This window comes from Mytilus edulis, chromosome 5, assembly GCF_963676685.1.
Source record: "Mytilus edulis chromosome 5, xbMytEdul2.2, whole genome shotgun sequence".
NCBI lineage: Eukaryota > Metazoa > Mollusca > Bivalvia > Mytilida > Mytilidae > Mytilus > Mytilus edulis.
The window spans coordinates 50,949,866-50,971,469 of record NC_092348.1 but is presented as its reverse complement, the minus strand read 5'-3'; the positions used below and the strand labels follow the sequence as shown (position 1 = coordinate 50,971,469).

General features: G+C 31.5%; 1 protein-coding gene across 1 annotated transcript in view; it reads left to right on the top strand.

Annotated features, from left to right (window-relative positions):
• LOC139523878 (protein sel-1 homolog 3-like) overlaps positions 1–20,961 on the top strand; it is a gene marked incomplete in the record, with an annotated part of 87,896 nt that extends 66,935 nt beyond the window's left edge. The window contains 3 exon segments of the mRNA XM_071318248.1: positions 6,886–7,013; positions 14,811–14,913; positions 19,252–20,961. Coding sequence (XP_071174349.1) covers positions 6,886–7,013; positions 14,811–14,913; positions 19,252–19,356 — 336 coding nt within the window.
• Between the last annotated feature and the right edge of the window lie 643 nt (positions 20,962–21,604).

Here is a 21,604-nt window from a genome sequence, read left to right as displayed (position 1 = left end):
TATGAGAATTTGAGTAAAAACGACCGACCTTAGACCTCGGAAGTTGTAAATACATTATGACAAACTCTCTAGTGTTTGTTAACATACATATCAATTTGGAAAATGTTTACATGGTTAAAAATTAATTATGAGAATTTGAGTAAAATCTAGTCTAACATCAAATCTTGAATAAGACTTCTCTTTCGTATACAATAATAAACAATTTCTATGATACCCCGTTAGAAAATTCGGAAGGCAGTAACTTAATAAGCTTTGAACATATATAAAAAGCTTAAAAAGAGAAAAATATTACCCTAACTCTTTTGGACTGATAGACGAAAGAACGAAAGTCAAGAAATACATCCTCCTCCGGGTATATTATTTAGTAACATATGAACTCGTACCGATAAAATGACACATTTGCTCATATTAGACATGTTCACCATAAGCCGATACCGAAACCGAAACCGATACTGAAACCAAAAATAGTAGAGAGGTAAATAGTTAATGCTTAGAACACTCAACTCAACTCAACTCTTTTACTCCATTATATTGTTAAAAATTTGAATACACTAGATGGAGTATAACTTCAGTATATCAATTCACGTGAATCTATCAAAATCAAAGTTAAATAAACCATTATTAAATATACTAATGCAAGTAATATATAATTTACGATTTTGATACAATTGATTTATGGTGAATATTAATCATGAAGCAGGTTTCGTTGTAGGGAAAGAGATTCCCATAGTTCTACAATAGGTGCAATATCGTTCCGACTATGTCTATATGAATATTTATCATGAAATAGGTTTCGTTGTAGGGAAAGAGATTCACATAGTTCTACAATAGGTGCAATATCGTTCCGACTATGTCTATACAGGGAACCTAGTATTTTATAAATTTTTTATTCGTCTTATGGACTCTTCTTGCACGAATCTTTTCGTTGCTTGCGGATTAGTGCATTCTGATTGCGTAGCTGCCTTTCAGTTTATAGTGTTGAAATAGGATGTTCATATGAATATATGGTATTGCCAAGTAGGTAACCATCCCGAGGAAAAGGTAGTATCTCGTGTAGCCCGATCGCATCCATCAATTTGTAAGTCATTGCGTCATTGTTATGACATAAGACACCAGATTTGATTTATCTTATTTCTTTCTTATGTCTAATAAACCTTTTTCAACAACTCTCGAAACCGATTAATGACACCTACAGTTTGCAGGTAAAATGGAGGGGTTGTCTCAAAGACAAAAAAACGTCTGACTATCATAAGGAAACATAAATTCGGTTTGGCGGTTATATATATCCACAGAAGATATAAATAATATAAAAAGTAAATAAAAATATTTCTCTATCATACAATATTCTTATTACATGTATTACACGAAATTTCACGTTGAATTGATTATGCAATCATTCCGCATCCTTATCATCTTTCTCTTCAACTTTATAATTATGCCGTATGCCAATAAGAATAAATGTGTATCTGTGAAAGATTTTCTGAAAATTTCTGAGAATTTCTGAAATATTATTACTGGACTGTTCGTTGGTCTGTTATCACACTTGTAAACACGGTCGAGACTTTTGTAAATGATCTGAACCTTACCCGATGTACATATTCCATTTTGGGAGGGGTAAAAACATATTGATTTCAAAGGTCGAAGGGAAAGATCAAGATACCTTGTTAAAGGTGGTGTATTTCCTTCTCGAATAAGGGGGATGTATCAACATTTAAGCAGTACATACCTACGTGTGGAATTTATAATTCAGCGTACTAGTTACTATAGAGCTTAAAATTGTCATTGTAAATTCTTTTTGGATAGTGCTAAGCAGGGGTTGGGAGTCCAATGACATTTTTCCCTCATTTAATTATATGGTCGTCCTCACGAACTGATTAACCAATATGATTGCCCGTGTTCCGAAAAAACAACAGACGTTGTCCTTTTTATCGTAGAGCCTCAGTTCTCGAAAATTACCTCCGAGTTTTTTGCAAGAAGCGGGAATTGCTTAGCAATAGAGTTTAATGGGGTCCGCGTTGATCAAGTGTCGTTGATTTTATATGTTACACTGTCATTGCTATATTTTATTTTGTTGTCAATAGGTCAGCAATTGTTTCTTTTTTCCGTGGCAAATCTTTGCCGGTTTTATAATCTTTTAATTCTGTTTTTTTACGTAATAATGATTCTTTTTAAATTTCGTCTATGACCGTGCATAAGGGAGTTTTTTTTTATCTAATTAGATTAGTAAAACCCCGTTTCATTTTTTGTGCGCCTGAACCAAGTCCTGAAAATGTTGATACTGTGTACGGCCTTTTTTGGAAATTATGCTTTGCCTTCTAATTTGATTTCTTTTTAGTCGATCAGAGATCGCTGTTTCTTCTGTTTGTTTTTTTTTATCTGTTTTTTTCTTCTGTTTTTTTTTCTAACCGTACTGTAAGTTGTTCTTTGTTTTTTCCTTCTAGTTTTAAAAACCCATGCCATTTTACTCTGTTGGAAAGATATATCATTATCAATCAAACAAATTTCAAGCATTCAATCTCTTAGTGATGCATAGTATTATTTTCAATTTTTATTTTTGAGACGACCCCTTACTTATAAGACTTGCGTATGAATACAATGTATATGACGATGTTCACTATAAAACAATGCCTGGTTTCCGCTTGGACGATTTATTCTATGGGAGCTGCCATCATAAGATCCAAATGCTTCTTCCAATTCTGGCCAATAACCCGTTATAGATTCCTATTCTTCAACTGAATTCCATTTTACCATTGATCTGAAAGTTTGATGAAGATTATGCAAAATTTCATGATAGCTTTGTGACCTAAAGTTTTGCTGACATCAAAGCCATTTGTTCAAATGAAGGGAAACATAAAAAAAAAAATGAAAACCATTAAAAGTATATTTTGCCAGGTAGTTAGTTCTTTCTTTTCGAAGAAACTTCATTCATGGTTAATATACACCTTAAAATGTCTATTACTTGTATTAGTGTATTAAATTCTCTTTGAATATTCTTTCCTTTTTTTTTATAAGATTCATGTAAGTTGTTGAATTGAAGAAATACTCCATCTAGTGTATTTAAACTCTAATAAAAGGGTAGAGATAGTTAAACATTATAAACATTCACCATTTGCCGGTCTACTATTTTTTGTGTCGGTATCGGCTTATGGTGAACATGTCTATAACTCATTTATGCTAATCAAACATGACCACAGTTCTTTACTTGTCATAATTCATCAGTAAATTCACCGTGTAGAACTCTAAATGCTGGGTGATGGCTATGTTTGACACAGGGTTCGGTTTTGAAGCGGAGCAAAAATTATCAAGGTAAGTAAAAGTATCAATATTTCTCTTTTTGTTAATTGTTAGCACCAAATCATATATTAAACGATGGAACAAAACCATATTCATAAATACTAACATATTAAGTGTCAGTATAAGATAAAACTACTATTAGCGATGTTCCCTGTATGATTATTTAGAAATGATTTCCTATAGAATTTAGCCAAATGCCAGCAATTTGTTGTTTATTTTTTTTCGTCGTAATGTAATATGTAGTTCGAGGTGTTATATTTTATGTCTTAACATTAGTTAAATCGAGAATAGGTGTTTGTCAATAATTCTAACTGTATCTAATAGTTTGTAATTCAAAATCGCCTGTAATGTAAAATCAAGAATTGATATAATTGCCAACGAGACAACTCTACACCAGGGACCGAATGACAAAGAAATTGACAACTAAATGTCACCGTGCGGCAAGCGTACGAAAAATAATACCTCGATCATAGTCAGCTTTAAAAAGTATTCTAAATTAAGGAATGGAGAAATAGCCTAGAAGTAAATATAAAAAGATTATATACCATACGGTTCTATTGATTTGTTCCGGATGCATGATGAGCTTCTTCTTTTTTTAAAAAAATACCCGGTAAAGAGATGCAAGTTTTAATTATTTGAGAAACAGATTTATGCCAATATTACTATTTTCATTCTGCTATAATAAAGAATTCCATTTTCATCGTCAAATTGCTACTCTTGAACTTAGATTAGTATTTAAATCGGATCGCCTTGTTTTTCATAAGGCAAAAAAAAAATAGCAAAACATATTGATTTTGGGAGTACATGTACATGCATAAAAGTATATATTTTTTAAAGTGTGTTCTTTTGAAATAAATAACGGAAAAGTTTCTTCAGTGTAATACATAATGTGGTGCTAACACTTCTCAAAAATGAAATTTTGATAACTTTACTGAAGAGTTGTGGTGTTCTATGCGGTGAAATTTCGACTCTCAAAAACGATGTACATTTATTATGTATTATCTATGTATAACATCGATACTTAAGAAACAAAGTACAAATAAATGAAAAATGAAAAATAATTGAAAAACGAAGAATATCTGCAGATTTAATCCACCATTTTCTGCATGAGGAAATGCATGTACCATGAGGTATATGACGGTTGTTTTACATTAGATTAATGTGTTTAAATTTTACCATTTGATATATTCCTGTGTGTAAACCAAGGCTCTGTGTTGAAGGGCGTACTTTGACCTATAGTGGCTTACTTTTCACAAATTGACACTTATACCACATCATATCTATCTCCTTATAATTCTTATTTTACAGTTTAATCCCTATTTATTCTATCCGATTATAAAAATATTTTTTTCCAATTTTCCTAACGAAGGATCCCAAATCTTAGAAGCATTGTGATTATGTATTTTTTTTCTCATGCTGACCAACATCTTATTATGTTTCACGGAGTTATATTCATCGCCATTTCGTAACTTATAGAAGACTTATATGTACACCATTTCCCACATCATGGAAGATTCATATATATGCCATTTCGTACCTTATGAAAGATTTGTATGTTTACCATTTCGTACCACATGGAAGGTTTGTATAATCACAAAGCAGAAATGCAGATGAAACACCGTGATTAAGAGAAGTAAATAAACTAGGAAAAGTTAGTTTTATCCGATTCAGAAATATAAATAATAATACACAATCATTTACTTTGAATTTTTGAAATACAAAGGCTTTTCTACCTCAGGAATAGATTACCGTATTAAGCCAAACTTTTAGGAATTTTGGTCCTCAATACTCTTCAACTTCGTACTTTATTTGGCCTTTGTAACTCTTTGGGATTCGAGCGTCACTGATGAGTCTTTTGTAGACGAAACGCACGTCTGGCGTAAGTACAAAATTTAAATCCTGGGCCCGTATGCATAAAGCTACTAAAGTTAAGATTTTCCTTAGTAAACACTTTTTATCTAAGTGGTATGCATAAAAATTCTTAAACTAAGTATTTCCTAAGTAAAATCTTAGTTTTTTTTAAGTCACGCCCACAAAACTTAAGTGATATGCATAAAACTCCTTATACTAAGGAAACGTCTAAGATAACACTTACGTCTAAGGTACCAATAGAGCTTCCTTAAATTTTCAATAATAGTTAAAAATCAATCGAAAGTATGCGTTTTTTGCAGAACATTAATAGGTAACCTACAATTAAATTGATTAATAACTATATCAGTAATAAAATACTAATTATTCGTTTATTTATTGCTAAATATTAACGACCATCGTAATTTTCTTCAAATCACGTATAATAAAAAAATCAAGAGATAACAGTGGGTAGTTTACGATTTCCCATTTCTCGTGTGTATACCGAAAAGTATACTCAGTTTTTATACTCATGTAATTCATGGTTCTATTTTTCTTTTGTTTACTCTGTACGGGTTTTTTTTTGGGGGGGGGGGATCATTTGAATTTTCAATTTAATTTTATTTAAAAGATGTAGGGCATACCCTAAACTTGTATTCACTTACAGGGACAAAATCTAAAAGTTTTAAGACATACCAAGAGGTGGATTTCTTTCATAAAGGGGGGAGAGGGTGGACTTGTACCTCCATTTTGTTGAAACAATCGTTGATTGTTTATGGAATCACTGTTGCGGCAATCTTCCCCACTGCTACACCCCATGGAAATCGAAGTTTATATAAGATCATATGAGGTATTTATGATACATTACTCGTATCAAAATAAGTGATAAAAATGTTAATTTCACATCAAAATAGATTTTCAAACCATAAGTAAATGTAAGTAAGGGGTCTGGAAAGGGAGATGTCAACGCATAATAAGCTGAACTATTAGTAAACATTTTATTGAAAAAAGTGTTTTGTAACATGATTTGTTTTGTAAAATGATTTGCTTACAATGTTGCCCTTAGTCTTGTGCTACGCCACTGAAACCTTGATCATGTTTTGTTAGAGTTTAAACATATTGTTGTATCTAGAAAATATAACACCCATTAAAAGATGGTTTAAGATTAAGTAGAGGAAAGTCTTGGATTACCGAAATATTTTTCTTCCTATGCTCATCCGTCAAAACATCAACCTTAAACGTTGTCTTATATGGGGCAATTGTTCATCATTATACTATCAACTATCATGTTACGTTCTATTGAATTGTTTTACATACCAATATCAATTTAATCCCAGCTCTTTAAAATAAAAGCATGCATTGATCAATAAATTTAAATAATCATAACAAACTTTTACACGGATGAGTACATGTGATGAGCTAGTATATATCATACGGTAAATAGAGAAAGGTTCCGATTTAAGTATTTCTTAGTTAAGTGAAGACTTAAGTAAGTTTATGCATACCACTTAAGAATTTTACTTAACTAAGGAAATTCTTAGTGAAATCTAAGTTTAAGGACTACTTAAGTTAAGATGTTTTATGCATACGACCCCTGGTATCTATGATGAGTTTATTTACCTGTTATTTCATAGTCTATTTACAAAACCTCGCCTGATGTATTGATTCAAACGTTTCATAAACATTATCATCACCATAAACTCGTTTCAAATGATTATAACATAAATGATTGTATCTTTACAGGCTCTCTTTAACCTTGGTTTTATGATTGAAGAAGACTCAAAGCTTACAGACGACTTTTGGATAAAACTAAAAATACCTCTTAAGGACAGAATAGAAAGAAACCGGCTGCTAAAGTCACTTTATACAAGGTATATTTGATTTTTCTAATTTTCTTTCTGGTCTCTTATACTAGAATATTTGAATTAGATATTTGAATAACTTATAGAAGGGCTTACTTTCATATTTTGTATGAATGCTTATTATGTTGACAGAAAAACAAATATTCGAGAAAGTCGTTACTTTGTCTGTACGTTACGAGGTTCAAAACAAATAATAACGGATAGAAAAAAGGACGAAAGATACCACAGAAGATACGGATAGAAGTTTGAGTAACATTGGTGATTTTTTTTATTAACTTAGAAGGATAAAATAAAAAAAGGGAAGGACTGGTGTATGTCTAAATATCAATGAAACGATGTATATCTATTTCCAAAGGATAACTTGAGTTACCATTGTTTGGTTAATTTTGATTGAAAATACGCTGCCTATTGATTTAGGAATTAAATGTTAATGATAAGGTTTGCTGTTTCTAAAAATTTTAAAGAACCATCGTTAGATATTTAATCTTTCAAACTGAGTTTAGGCAGGCTAAAATTCCCACTTGCATCACATTTGTTTGTAGTTCCGTTTATTTAAACATATTAATACGTCATCATTACACCATGGACATAAAACAAATGTCCCTGCAAGGATGATCGAGGCTAAAATATTTAAAAACCAAAACGCTAAAAAACCAATAAAACCAAACAGGACCAATAGTAAAAGTTAAAACCGCACAAAGAAACAGAAGTATGTACGAAGGAGATATATCCCTCAATTCAAAATTTTTTATAGAAGTGAATGTTAATAAAACAATATCCATATTTTCATGACAGTAAATTAGTGCTGGCTACAAGACTGATACAAAATTCGGAGACAAAAGTTAGTCACCAGAGGTATTGATAATTTGCAGCAATAACATTTACTGCAACATTTCAGAGATGTTCGGGCCATTATATTTATAAACTAAAGGAAGCAGAGTTTCTCACTTGGGAGACATATGTCAGTTAGATTTCATCTGTAGCACAATATTTAGGATCAAAGAACTTATCATACATTTTTTAAATAAAATATAGGAAAGTAGTGTAATTAAATATTTTTGGAGTGTAAACATTCTTTGGATGTTTTAGATAAAATACGTGCTTTTGTGGTCTTTTTGGTTCTGTTGACAGAGTTTTCCACTCTTTACACCCACACAATCTTATCAATTTTTTTTATATATAATTAAATGGTCGTTTAGTAAATCTGAATACAAATATATTTGCTGCAACTCATTTAAAGCCTTCTTCACTAATAAGAAAGGTACATATGCTATATATACTTACTTGAGGTGTGATGAGCTGATAGAAGTTGTCAATTTTTTCTCCTCGATAATATTTATGTACGTTTCGGCAACAAAGTTTATCGACAGATTGTAAATATTCCTATGGGCACTAATTGCACTCATTTGATGGCACTCACATGCAGTTAATTTAAATGAATCAAAGGAAACGATAATAACTGTCCTTTCCTGTATTTAGATATTTAAGTTTTACACGGGAAACTCAAAACTAATATTATCGAGAGAAAAAAGGTACGATTTTTGGTTCCCTATCAAAGAACTTATCATACATTTTTTAAATAAAATATAGGAAAGTAGTGTAATTAAATATTTTTGGAGTGTAAACATTCTTTGGATGTTTTAGATAAATTACGTGCTTTTGCGGTCTTTTTGGTTCTGTTGACAGAGTTTTCCACTCTTTACACCTACATAATCTTATCAAATTTTTTTTTATATAATTAAATGGTCGTTTAGTAAATCTGAATACAAATATATTTGCTGCAACTCATTTAAAGCCTTCTTCACGAATAAGAAAGGTACATATGCTATATATACTTACTTGAGGTGTGATGAGCTGATTGAAGTTGTCAATTTTTTCTCCTCGATAATATTTATGTACGTTTCGGCAACAAAGTTTATCGACAGATTGTAAATATTCCTAATTGCACTCATTTGATGGCACTCACATGCAGTTAATTTAAATGAATCAAAGGAAAACGAAAATAACTGTCCTTTCCTGTATTTAGATATTTAAGTTTTACACGGGAAACTCAAAACTAATATTATCGAGAGAAAAAAGGTACGATTTTTGGTTCCTATTGTTAAATTTCTTTTTTTTAGGGCTAGTGATGTTATTACGGTGTTTATACTTCACAACTTATTCGCTGTGCCCGTTTTTATTGTGATGTTTTCGATTTTATGAACGTTATCTTTGTATTACCGGTAAATTATTAAGTCAGGAATTTCGTTGCCATAAATGACTTAAAACCTTTACAAAGTGCTTCCATAGACATAAATATTTGGTTTTGAAGTTTGGTTTTACCTGTAAAAAAACCTATTTCAAACGGGAAGGCACATCCTCAATGCTGTTTACCGTGCCCGGAAATTTAGAAACGATCCTTCTAAAATATCGATCCTTTAAATAAACTTATTATAAAGGTTACCAAATCAACACTGTGATTAGATCTGTGAATTATTATTGGTATTAATAATATTGATTGTTTTATCGGTAATTTAAAAGCAGACTAAATACTATTGTTATATACATATGCAATTTAAGGGATCTACAATCTGTCGATACCTAGTTCTTTGGCATTGCACAATGTCATGTTTTTCTCAGACTGTTTATGATGTCTTTCCATTAGTATTCGTCTGATGAGTTAAGCCTTTCTCAACTGTTTTTTTTTTATAGTTCGTGTTTGTGTTCTCCTGTTAAATCACTGTCCCAGGTTAGGGCGGTTGGGATCCCGCTAACTTGTTTCACCCCGCTATATTATGTGTGTATGTGGCTGTCCCAAGTCAGGAGCCTGTAATACAGATGAGTGGTTGTCGTTGGTTGCTGTGTTACTTATTTGTTTTTCGTTAATTTTTTGTGCATTAATTGGGCCGTTAGTTTTGACATTTGAATTGTTTTACATTTGTCATTTCGGGGCCTTTAATAGCTGACTATGTGATATTGGCTTTGCTCATTATTGAAGACCGTACGGTGATATATATATATATAACTATTTTTTGTGTCAATTTGGTCATTTGTGAAGAGATGTCTAATTGGTAATTATACCACATCTTCTTTTTTGTAATTAATCCTGAATTATTAGACTTAACAAAATATATCTATGTATTTTTGTCTCGGGAGAAAAAAAATAACCTAGTAACAACCAAAAAAAAATGAATGGTCGGTGCCTTACGTATGGCACAATTATGAGTAAAATATAGGGTTAAGAACCTTTCATTCAGTTACGATTTTAATTAAAAATACCATACTTAAAAATGCTCAAGCTGCATAAGAAGCTATCATATAATTTTAAATATTCAACTCTTTGTCATGTAGTGACATCTAATTTGCTTAAACTTTTATTTCTGTAACTAATTCTTACATGTTTTTGATCTTTTAACCCTGTATGCTAACATTGCCTATGTAAAATTGTTTGTATATACATTGAACGACAAATATATGTGACGTATAAAAATTTCTGACGTCAGACACGCAAATCAATGAATGTGTTTGTAGATAGATGTTTTTGTGTTATGTTAAATTGTTCCTTTTAAAATTGTAGCACAGTGATTACTACTGTACCCATATTTTGACTTTTTTTTATTATGTCTGTTTAGTTCACGCATCATTGTAAATATAACGGAATTTGATGAGACTGTCTTCAAAGTGAGAGGGTTAGCGCTATAAAATCAGGTTTAATCCACCATTTTCTACATTTGAAAATGCCTGTACCAAGTCAGGAATATGACAGTTCTGGTCCATTCGTTTTTGATGTGTTTTGTTATTTGATTTTGCAATGTGATTATGGACTTTCCGATTAGACTTTCCTCTAAGTTCAGTTTTTTGTGATTATACTTTTCATGCTTTTTAATTGTTGTTATATCTGTTATTTCCCTCCAAATCCCGCAAACTAATGTGTTTTGTTTTGTTTTGTTTCGAGCGATATGGTAACTTATGTGTAAACAAAAAAATGTTCGTAAGGGGTACCAAATGAAAGCCTTGTTTAAGTGACGAGATTTTACATCTGATTTGTATTACTTTTAGTCCAGTCAAACTAAGATTTAACCTCAAACTAATTGCAACAGAAAATGTTTTAGTTCTAATCTATAGCATTATGCCCCTTATATACACAGAAAAAAGTCCCATGAAATCTAACTTGAGGAAAACTCAAAATCAGCATTTTTTATTTTCTATGGAAATTAACATTGGAAGGAGAGATAACTCTTACAAAAATAAGTCTTTTTTGGTCAGTTTTTGGTTGTTTTCTTGAAATTTATTTAAAGTGTGATACTTTGAGTAGGTTATAAGTTTGTATTTGACTGAATTATATAATCTTCTGCTCATGAAATGTATGGGTAGTTTTATTTTTTTCATGCATTTTTCATTAAAGAAATTGCAAATTTGAAGCTTTGTAACCATTTTGGAAAAATAATGTGAACATTTGGAAATGTTTATATCTGTATGTTATATTATTTCAGCAACTTACATATCTAAAGAAACTTTAAACCACAAAAAGAAGAATACATTCATAATTGTTTTTATTAAATTTGAGATTCTTTACCTTGACATATTGAAAAATTCAATAAATGGTCAACTAATAAAGTACGAAATCTAGATTATAGCTTGATAAAATATATGAACACACCTTTAGTGTTGTTTGTTACACTGTAAAGACCGCTAAAAAATCAAGAATCATAAAATTGAGAATGGAAATGGGGAATGTGTCAAAGAGACAACAACCCGACCAAATAAAAAACAACAGCAGAAGGTCACCAACAGGTCTTCAATGTAGCGAGAAATTCCCGCACCCGGAGGCGTCCTTCAACTGGCACCTAAACAAATATATACTAGTTCAGTGATAATGAACGCCATACTAATTTCTAAATTGTACACAAGAAACTAAAATTAAAATAATACAAGACTAACAAAGGCCAGAGGCTCCTGACTTGGGACAGGCGCAAAAATGCGGCGGGGTTAAACATGTTTGTGAGATCTCAACCCTCCCCCTATACCTCTAACCAATGTAGAAAAGTAAACGCATAACAATACGCACATTAAAATTCAGTTCAAGAGAAGTCCGAGTCTGATGTCAGAAGATGTAACCAAAGAAAATAAACAAAATGACAATAATACATAAATAACAACAGACTACTAGCAGTTAACTGACATGCCAGCTCCAGACTTCAATTAAACTGACTGAAAGATTATGATTTCATCATATGTACATCAGGCACAATCCTTCCCGTTAGGGGTTTAGTATCATACCATCATAACATATATGAGAAGAACATAACCCGTGTCATGCCAACAACTGTTTTTAGAATAAATGTGTTCCGACGCAAAGACCTTATCAGTGACTCAATATTAACGCCAAAATATGCAATCTTTAATGACTTGACAACAGTATCGTAATTATATCCCTTCTTAATAAGTCTATTCAAAGGTTTTTTTAAGTTTCTGAGGTGAATACTGACACCTTTGTGCTTTATAAAGAATATTTCCATAAAAAATTGGATGTGAAATACCTGAACGTATAAGAAGTCTGCATGTTGAGCTATATTTACGAATGATGTCTTTATACCGATGATAAAATTTAGTAAATGTTTTGACTAGTTTGTGATATCGAAAACCCTGGTGTAATAATTTTTCAGTAATACATAAATTTCTCTCGTTAAAATCTAAAACATTGTTACATACACGAGCGAATCGTACAAGTTGAGAAATATAAACACCGTAAGATGGTGACAAGGGAACGTCACCATCTAAAAACGGATAATTAACGATAGGAAATGAAAAATCATCCCTTTTATCATAAATTTTAGTATTCAGCTTTCCGTTAGTGATATAGATATCAAGATCGAGGAAAGGGCAGTGGTCATTGTTAGTATTAGCTTTATTTAAAGTAAGTTCAGCAGGATAAATTTCATTAATATACATACTGAAGTCGTCATTATTGAGAGCCAAAATATCATCCAAATATCTAAAAGTATTATTAAATTTGTTTATCAGATGTTGTTTTGATGGGTCTTTGCTTATTTTTGTCATAAATTGTAACTCATAACAATACAAAAACAGATCCGCAATAAGTGGTGCACAGTTAGTCCCCATTGGAATTCCGATAATCTGACGATATACGGAATCCCCAAAGCGAACAAAAATGTTATCTAGTAAAAATTCAAGGGCATATATAGTATCAAAGCATGTCCAATTAACATAGTTTTTTTGTTTATTGCTACTAAAAAATGACCTAAAGGAGTTTGAACATATATATTCACATTCTGATTTTTTGAATGCCCATTTAATTAGGTGTGTGAATTTTTTCTTAATGAGAATGTGAGGCAATGTGGTATACAGGGTTCTGATGAATATAAGCGGTAAAGTTATAATTTTGTATCAATTTTTATTGATATTTCTGCCTTTTTGCAAGAGTTATCTCCCTTTCCAATACAAATCTCCATTGGAATTTTAAATGGTGATTTTTTTTAGTCTTCCTCAAGTTAGATTTTGTGGGACTTTTTTCTGTGTATGTTTGGGGTATAATGCTAAAGATTGCTTAAAACTTAAAAATCTTCTGTTGCAATTACTTTCAGGTTAGGGTCAATATATGCTAGACTGACGGGACTATTTGTGTACCATTTGAACTCGGCAGTTCTAACTTGTTGAAAAAAAATTCATTTCCACATTAATCATAATTTATATTGTTGATAAGTGTACACCTTATATAAGTAATCTAAGTTGTTGATAGCTCCTGGGGTTTTTTCGGAGCTAGCTTTTTTTTATCAGATGATGATAAAGATTTAAATTCCACCATCGGCAGGTTTATGTAACTGTACAAGGATATCTCAGTATTTACCTTCTCTTCCATAGTATTTCCAAGCCGTATGTATATGTTGTGTACAAGATGTAAGTTTGTACAAATTTTAATTGGTACAGGGTTTTTATACAAATGATACGTTTTTTGACACATACCGTTTTGCACCAGGTGATTAAACATTTAAGTTTATCTGAATCAGTATAATGTTTTAAAATTCAAACTTATATACTTCAACCTAACATATACCATGAATATATTGAGTGCTATTCTCCTGGTCTTCAAACTGGAAATAATGACACCTTGATGGTTTAAATTCTATTTTTATGTGTTCTCCTTATACGAAAATCATATATAGCTATATACAATAATGTGTTCTTATAATGTTTATTAGTATCAATGCTCAATATTAAAAGGTATCTTGTAGTCATGGAAATATGACAGAAATATGCGAAGACTGTGTGCTTGCATCATTCGCTTGTGTTAAGCAGTTTTAATAAACACTGACAATTTGTACCCAAAAAAACATAACTGTTTGTACACAGCATATATATTTATCAAAAAAACACAAAAATCAGGTAGGTAGATAATAAAATTCTTGCAGCGTTAAAACTTTTTCATCCTTCACGGGACTTATCAAGATATGTAACTAAGTACCTTTTATCACGGGGTAGTGTAATGTTACGTTATTGTTCTAAATAAATAGCGTTCTTTGTTTTTTACCATCTTGGCGACAAACTGGAAAACTTACTGCAAGAGTACGTGTCCACAAAAACTGTATTAAGACATTCAAATAGAAGCTAGATAGGTAAATGAAGAACGCAATTCATGCACAACAATAACGAAACGTCACACTACATACATTTACTAATATATATATAAACTTATTAGGTTTTTTTGTGATGTACTTAATCCACAGACAAAAAAAAAGATATGTTTAGAAGACGTTATAAGTAATTCCATATATATGTGTGTGTTCATTTTACTAAATATGTTTACAGGTGTCAAGAATCGAAGCATACAGAAGCTTATATACCATGTACCGTTGCGTTGTATAGGATTTTGATTTTAGAACAGTGGTTGAAATACAAATTCATTTTACAGGTAACTTTTAATAGAAAAACATGGAATAAAGGGTATCCATCCATGACACAAAATCAGTTCATGCACAGCAAATAAAAAACACAATAAGTGAATGAACAGCGCTTTTATTGATCATCTCAAAGTCACAATGATGCCTGCAACGCGGAACTAAAAAAAAAACTCTCACCTCACTGCAAGGGTTAGACGGTCCCTAGCACCGGCTTGCATGCGCGTAGCTACGTTTACGTCAAAACGCCCGGGCGTACACTTGAATTTGGCAAAAAAAAAATCATCTCAATAAAATTAAAAGAATTAAATAATAGTACATCAACCTTCTATGTCTTTCTTCAATGGCTTGTAATTGCGAATAAAAGAGACAAACATTTTTATCATATGATATTTTTGTTCATTTTCTGTCAAAGTCTTAATATACCGTGAATTCTATACTCACTTTCCTTTTCTTTTCTTAAAGCAATTCATTATGTGCTAAGATTCGATATGCGGTTTTCATTTTTTGTCGAGCCATTGCCATTTATGTCGCAAAAGCGAGACATTTCGATCCTAAATTTTGCCAGCGGTGCCGATATTATAACTATGTACATTAAGGTTCAGTATGTTGTTAAAGTTTTAAGATATTAATAACTTTAATTGTCAAACCTTCGTAAAATTTTACGGTAGCTGGACAAAAACTGTTGATGGTCAATAGAGTATCCAGAGTATAATGACGAAATTATATATGATGAGTTTTCTCGTAATTTATGGATAAAAGGAATTCATTTTGCATTTACAGTCTGAGATTAAAATGTGTTACATGTCAATTACTTTGTTAAACATTCGTCGAATTTAATGAAACTTTATTGAAGTTTTTTTTATGGTTAATTTCAGAAGCAAACTTTTTTTCGTTCAATTTTTCTGTGTAACTGTTATAATGACAGACAGACTTTAATATCTTTACGCTATTTAAATCAGACGATCTGGAATTTTTGTCACGTTTGTTTCGAGCGACATTGATGTGTCTTTTGTAGACGATACGAGCGTCTGGCGCAAGTACAAAATTTCAAAGTTGGTATCTATGATGAGTTAATTTTCGTGATAGATTTATAAACCTCCGTAGTTTGTCATGAAACTTGTGCAGAAATTAATATTCCTGACCAAGACAAAATATCTAATGAAAATATTTGATTTGTTTAAATCCTGTAATGGACTGATAAATTATTTTTCGCTTGGAGAAATCCCAGGCGAGAACCAGGGTTCCATAGAGAATCCTTTACAAATTTTAATATTTCACCTGAACAACTCATTTACGACATTTGCACATGAAAATGTGTTTTCGTTGATTGAGTGCTTTACCCCACGGCCCCCTAAGGCTTTAATCATATTTGAAAGTAAACACAATGAATAGATAAAACATCAAAAAGAAACAATTTTTAATCTAAAGAATGTTGTTATTGATGAGTTTTCATTGACAGGAATGGTAATATGTCATTCTCGATAACGCATAAACTTCCGGAGGCTTCACCCTCGCTAATCTACTACCAACAGGTTCTTTGGCCTGGATCCGCTTGGGCCTTCAGGCCCCTCAACAAGGTTCGGGCGTACACGTAAAAATGACCTAGCTACGCCACTGGCTTGTGCGGAATTTGGATTAAATTTGTAAGATGTAACACACCAGACTGTGTGCGCAGGTGCGTGTGAATGGAAGTCAAAAATGTGCAGGTCCTAGAAAATCTTAGGAAACTCAACTACAGATACTAAGAGAGAACCTGGAACTTGCTATTGCATGTGTAGGGGTTTAAATTCGTCATATTTAAAAAAAAAAAATTTAAAATTTAAAAATTTAAAAAATTAAGTAAATTTGTGAAATTTTGAGTTAGATATTTACACTTTTTCCATTATGTACAATGGAGGGAAATAGTGCTGGTTGTGAATTTTTTACAAAACTTTTAAAGTAATATAATTTGTATAGTCTCTTAACTAAATAACGGCTATTTGCTGTAAGGTATTATAACACGTCTTAACAAGCAATATTAGAAAAATTGCCAACATGGCTTTAGGAGTAAACGTTTCTGTGAAGCACAACTTGTTTTCAGAATACAGGACATAGCCAAATATTTGGCAAATGGTCATCAGATTGATCCAATTCTTTTTTCTAAAGCTTTCAATAAGGTCCCCCATGAAAGATTAACAACAAAACTTAATTACTATAGTATACGCAAAAATAATTTACTTTGGATAAAAGATTTTTTGTCAAACAGGCAACAGCAAGTCCTACTTAACGGTATGCAATCTTCCATTTAGTTGTTGACTCTGGTGTTACTCAGGGCACAGTATTAGGCCCAACTTTATTTGTGTTATTCATAAATGACATACCTGAGCATGTCTCCTGTAAGGTTCGTCTTTTTGCTGACGACTGTTTACTTTATAAAATATCTAATAATATAAATGAGTCTCAAGCACTCCAAAAAGATCTATCAAACCTTGAAAAATGGGAATCTGAATGGCGAATGAAATTTAATCATGAAAAGAGCTATGTCATAAATATTCAAAAAGAATTAAAAAAAAACCTTACTTATTTCAATATAAATTACATAATCATGTACTTGAATCTGTCAAAGACAGTAAGTATCTAGGAGTTACAATAAGCAATGATCTTGACTGGGGGCCCAATATTAATGATATAACTTAAAAGGCTAATAAAACACTAGGCTTTCTACGCAGAAACATGAAAAACTGTACACGTAAGGTTAAAAAACATACGTACACATCACTTGTGCGTCCGACTGTCGAGTACCCCTCACTAGTTTGGGATCCATACAAACAAAACCAAATCAATAAACTTGAGCAGATACAACGCAAGGCAGCAAGATATGTGTTTAATTAATATAATGATAGATCACCAGGAGCTGTCACTGGTATGTTAAACAAACTAAAATGGGGAAACTTGCAATCTCGTAGAACAAAAGCTAAACTTGTTTTGATTGATACGATTAATGGGGGGTTAGTCGAAGTCACTAATAATGTCCTGACTCAATCTGACAGGCGTACATGAGGAAAACATAAATTTAGGCAAATTAATACAAATAAAGACTTTTTTAAGTCATTTTTTCCCAAGCACTATTGCTGTCCGGAACAATCTCCCAGAAGCAATTTGCATGTCACCCTCCCTAGAATCCTACAATGGTGGTATGTCCGCCTTAACATTTGCAGGATTCTGTCTTGCTAATTAATTATTGTATTTAAGCCACTGTACATAATGTGAATATGTTTAAAATTTAGCTACAATTAGTGTTATTTTAAATTGTAATTGAACTGTGGCAAATATTTTATTTTGTTATAACACAATTTTCTACCTCCATTTGCATGTACATCACGGTTCCTGGATATTCCACACTTCGGCACCGGCGTCTTTCCCGTACCAGGAAGAAGAAGAATGGGGCTAAAAAAACACATACTAGAAAATAGCACATAATGTCATATTTAAAACAAAAAAGTGTCTCCGCATAGGTGTAAATCTAATACTATTTAGCATATATGTTAATAATTATGGTATCAGGTTGAATGTCTCTTTGGTATCGTTCGCGTCTCTTTTAAAGGTGAAATACTGGTTATCCTTGTAGAACACATAATTTACTTATAATTTTGAATAGTACAAACATGTTTGAATTGAGGGCTGCGAGTTTTGTTACCAACAAATACAGAAACCGTTGGTAACATGTTACAACACTTTGAATAGCGCAGCCTCTCTGACAGAAGAAAAGACTCAAGATTGGTAATGCCTTATAAAATTGAACACAAAAAGGTTGCAATACCTAAAAATAATAAATTAATCCCACAAAAAAGACAAACAAGACATTCTAATTCTAACAGCTTCTAAATTATATCCTGCAAAACACAGTACAGAAAAGAATCCTATTTTCCAAGGACTAATACCGACTGGAACAAACTACCGGATAACATTGTAAATTTGACTTCAGTAGACTCTTTCAAATCTTCAATTTCAAAGCACCAATATTAACTCAACTATTACATCAAACTTATTACAATTATACAAAGCATTTTTTCATTTGTCCTATTATTTTTACAATTGTATATATAAATCAATCTATGTCTTGTGTTAAGTTTCCTCCTGTGGCATAGTCTGCAATTTGTTGAAGGCGGTAACTATATGGTAGAATAAAAAATAACTTATGAATTACGAAATCTAGGTTGTAGCTTTAAAGATAGGGAAACTCCTTTAGAGTTGTTTGTGTTGTTCATCTATACTTGAGGTTACATCGGATTAATTTCGTCAATGTTCTTATTATAGATTTTAGACATGTATCTACAATGTATATGAATTTTCTACTTTATATTTTTCAGGTTGTTGGATTTGTAGTAGTCTCAGTCATGGCTATATTTAGTGTTGTAATGATCTATCGACATACGAATGCAGGAACTGGGGCATTACTTAGAACGACGATATAACAAATTATCTGTTCATAGATTTAGGCTTTCTCTACTTAATTTTACTAGGATGTCTTAATAATTCTTATTATATCACTATCGTGTTGATTTCTAGGTTTCAAAGGCATATCGCCAATGCTGTCCATTATAATTATTCAATATAGTATCATAAAGCAGATTGATTGCTGACTGTACATGGTATGGGTTATGCTCATAGTTGAAGATCTTGCTTATTGTTTACTGTCTTTCATTGACCTACAATTGCTAAAATATCGTTATTTTGGCCTATGTTAAATAGTTGTTACTTCGGCAATCATAATACCCCATCTTTTCTTTTTTTGTTATTTATCATGACCCTTTCATGAAAAAATGCCGAGGTTTCTTGAAATGCAATGTGCAACTTTTATCGTAAATGTTTTCATAAGAAAAAATATCGCAGTTCCAGAAAAGTATAACATTAATAAGATTTTCATTTTAAGAAAATAAAGATATAAGAAGATGATGTATGAGTGCCTATGAGACTCCCTTCAAGTCAAAATTTGTAAAAGTAAACCGTTATAGGTCAAAGTACGGTCTTCAACACGGAGTCTTGGCTCACACTAAACAGCAAGCTATAAAGGGCCCCCAAAATGACTAGTGTCAAGCCATTAAACGGTCTAATTTATGCATAAAACACGAGAACGAGAAACACTTATGGACCACATCAACAACAGACAACTACTGAACATAAGGTTCCTGACTAGAACAGGTACAAACAAATGCAGCGGGTTTAAACGTTTTAATAGGTACCAACTTTTACCCTTATCAGAAACAATAGTGTAACATCAAAACATAGAAAGACACACTATGAAATATCAATTGAAATGTCTTAACTCAATCAAAAGTCATATAAACACAGATGTTAAACAATTTCAGAAAGAAAACAATAACCTTAAACAGAATGCCGCCAATAGAATAATGTTCACAGGTAAATGAAAATAATTTTGTGTATCTATTTTATTTGAAATATAGCACTCATACAGTCATGATCCTACTTTGTCAACATTATCTCTCCATAATCGTAAAAATGGAAGCCATTGTAGGGATAACGCGCTGCCAATATATCTCTTTAAAGCTGATTAAATTATCCACATATATTTGCAGCATCATTTCGGTCCTTATATGCCGGTTCTATTTTGATAGACAATGTATCTACTAGCTTTTTTGGAATCAGTGTCAAGTAACCCTATCAAATAATACCGGAAGTTATATTTTCAAACCGGAAGTAACAAGTTATCTCTCTTATTTAGAAAAAATGCATAGAAATCGCATAATTTTGGAATCAGCGTACAATAAGCTATCATTTGACCTAAAAATAACACAATTTTTATATTTAAGGCATGACTTTTATATGTTTTCTGTCTATGAAGTAATAACATAAAAGATGTGGTGCACACTGAATAACCCGCGTAGCGGGTTATTTAAAAGAGTGTACCACATTTTTAAGTTGTTTCGAATAGACAGAAAAAATATTACAGTCATTTCTTATAATTTAATTCTACATTCCATTTTAAACCTGTTCTTTTGTTATTACACATGCACTGTTATTTTATTTAACTATATGATTAAAATTTTATTCTAATTTGATGTGCTTCTTTCGCTTTGTAAACAATACCGTGATAAAATTCTCGATACATCTATACTTAGCGCAGACTCCGAGATGTACATATTAATGGCTGTTAAAATATGCCTCCCACGTAAGTCCACATGTATCGTAACCAATGTGGATTTCGCTGTGTTAAAAATTACAATTGAAAAAAAAACATACGGAATATTCTGACGCATAAGAAATAGAATTTATACATCATGTACATAGAGAACGGAAAAATGTACAAAATCAAAATAATTTAAAATTCCGTGAAATTCCATTAAGGTACCAGTCTTGTATTACAACTCCATTTTTTTTTTTTTTTTTTTTTTTTTTTTTAATTTCTGGGCTCAATTTTTGCCGTTTAGTTTAAACAATATTTATTCAGATAAATCAACATTAAACGATATTATACAAATGAAATAATATTAAGGATTCAGAAACAAGCAATTTGCTTTTACAAATCTGTCTCCTTTTACAAAAATAATACACTTTTTGAACAATAAATAAATATAAATACTGGCATGCTCTGTAATAAATATATGAATATGAAAAGGGTAAAAGAAGAAGAAAAAAAAAATTAATGAGATTTTTTTATTTTTTTTAAATAATAATAAATAAACATGAGTTATTGTAATGTAT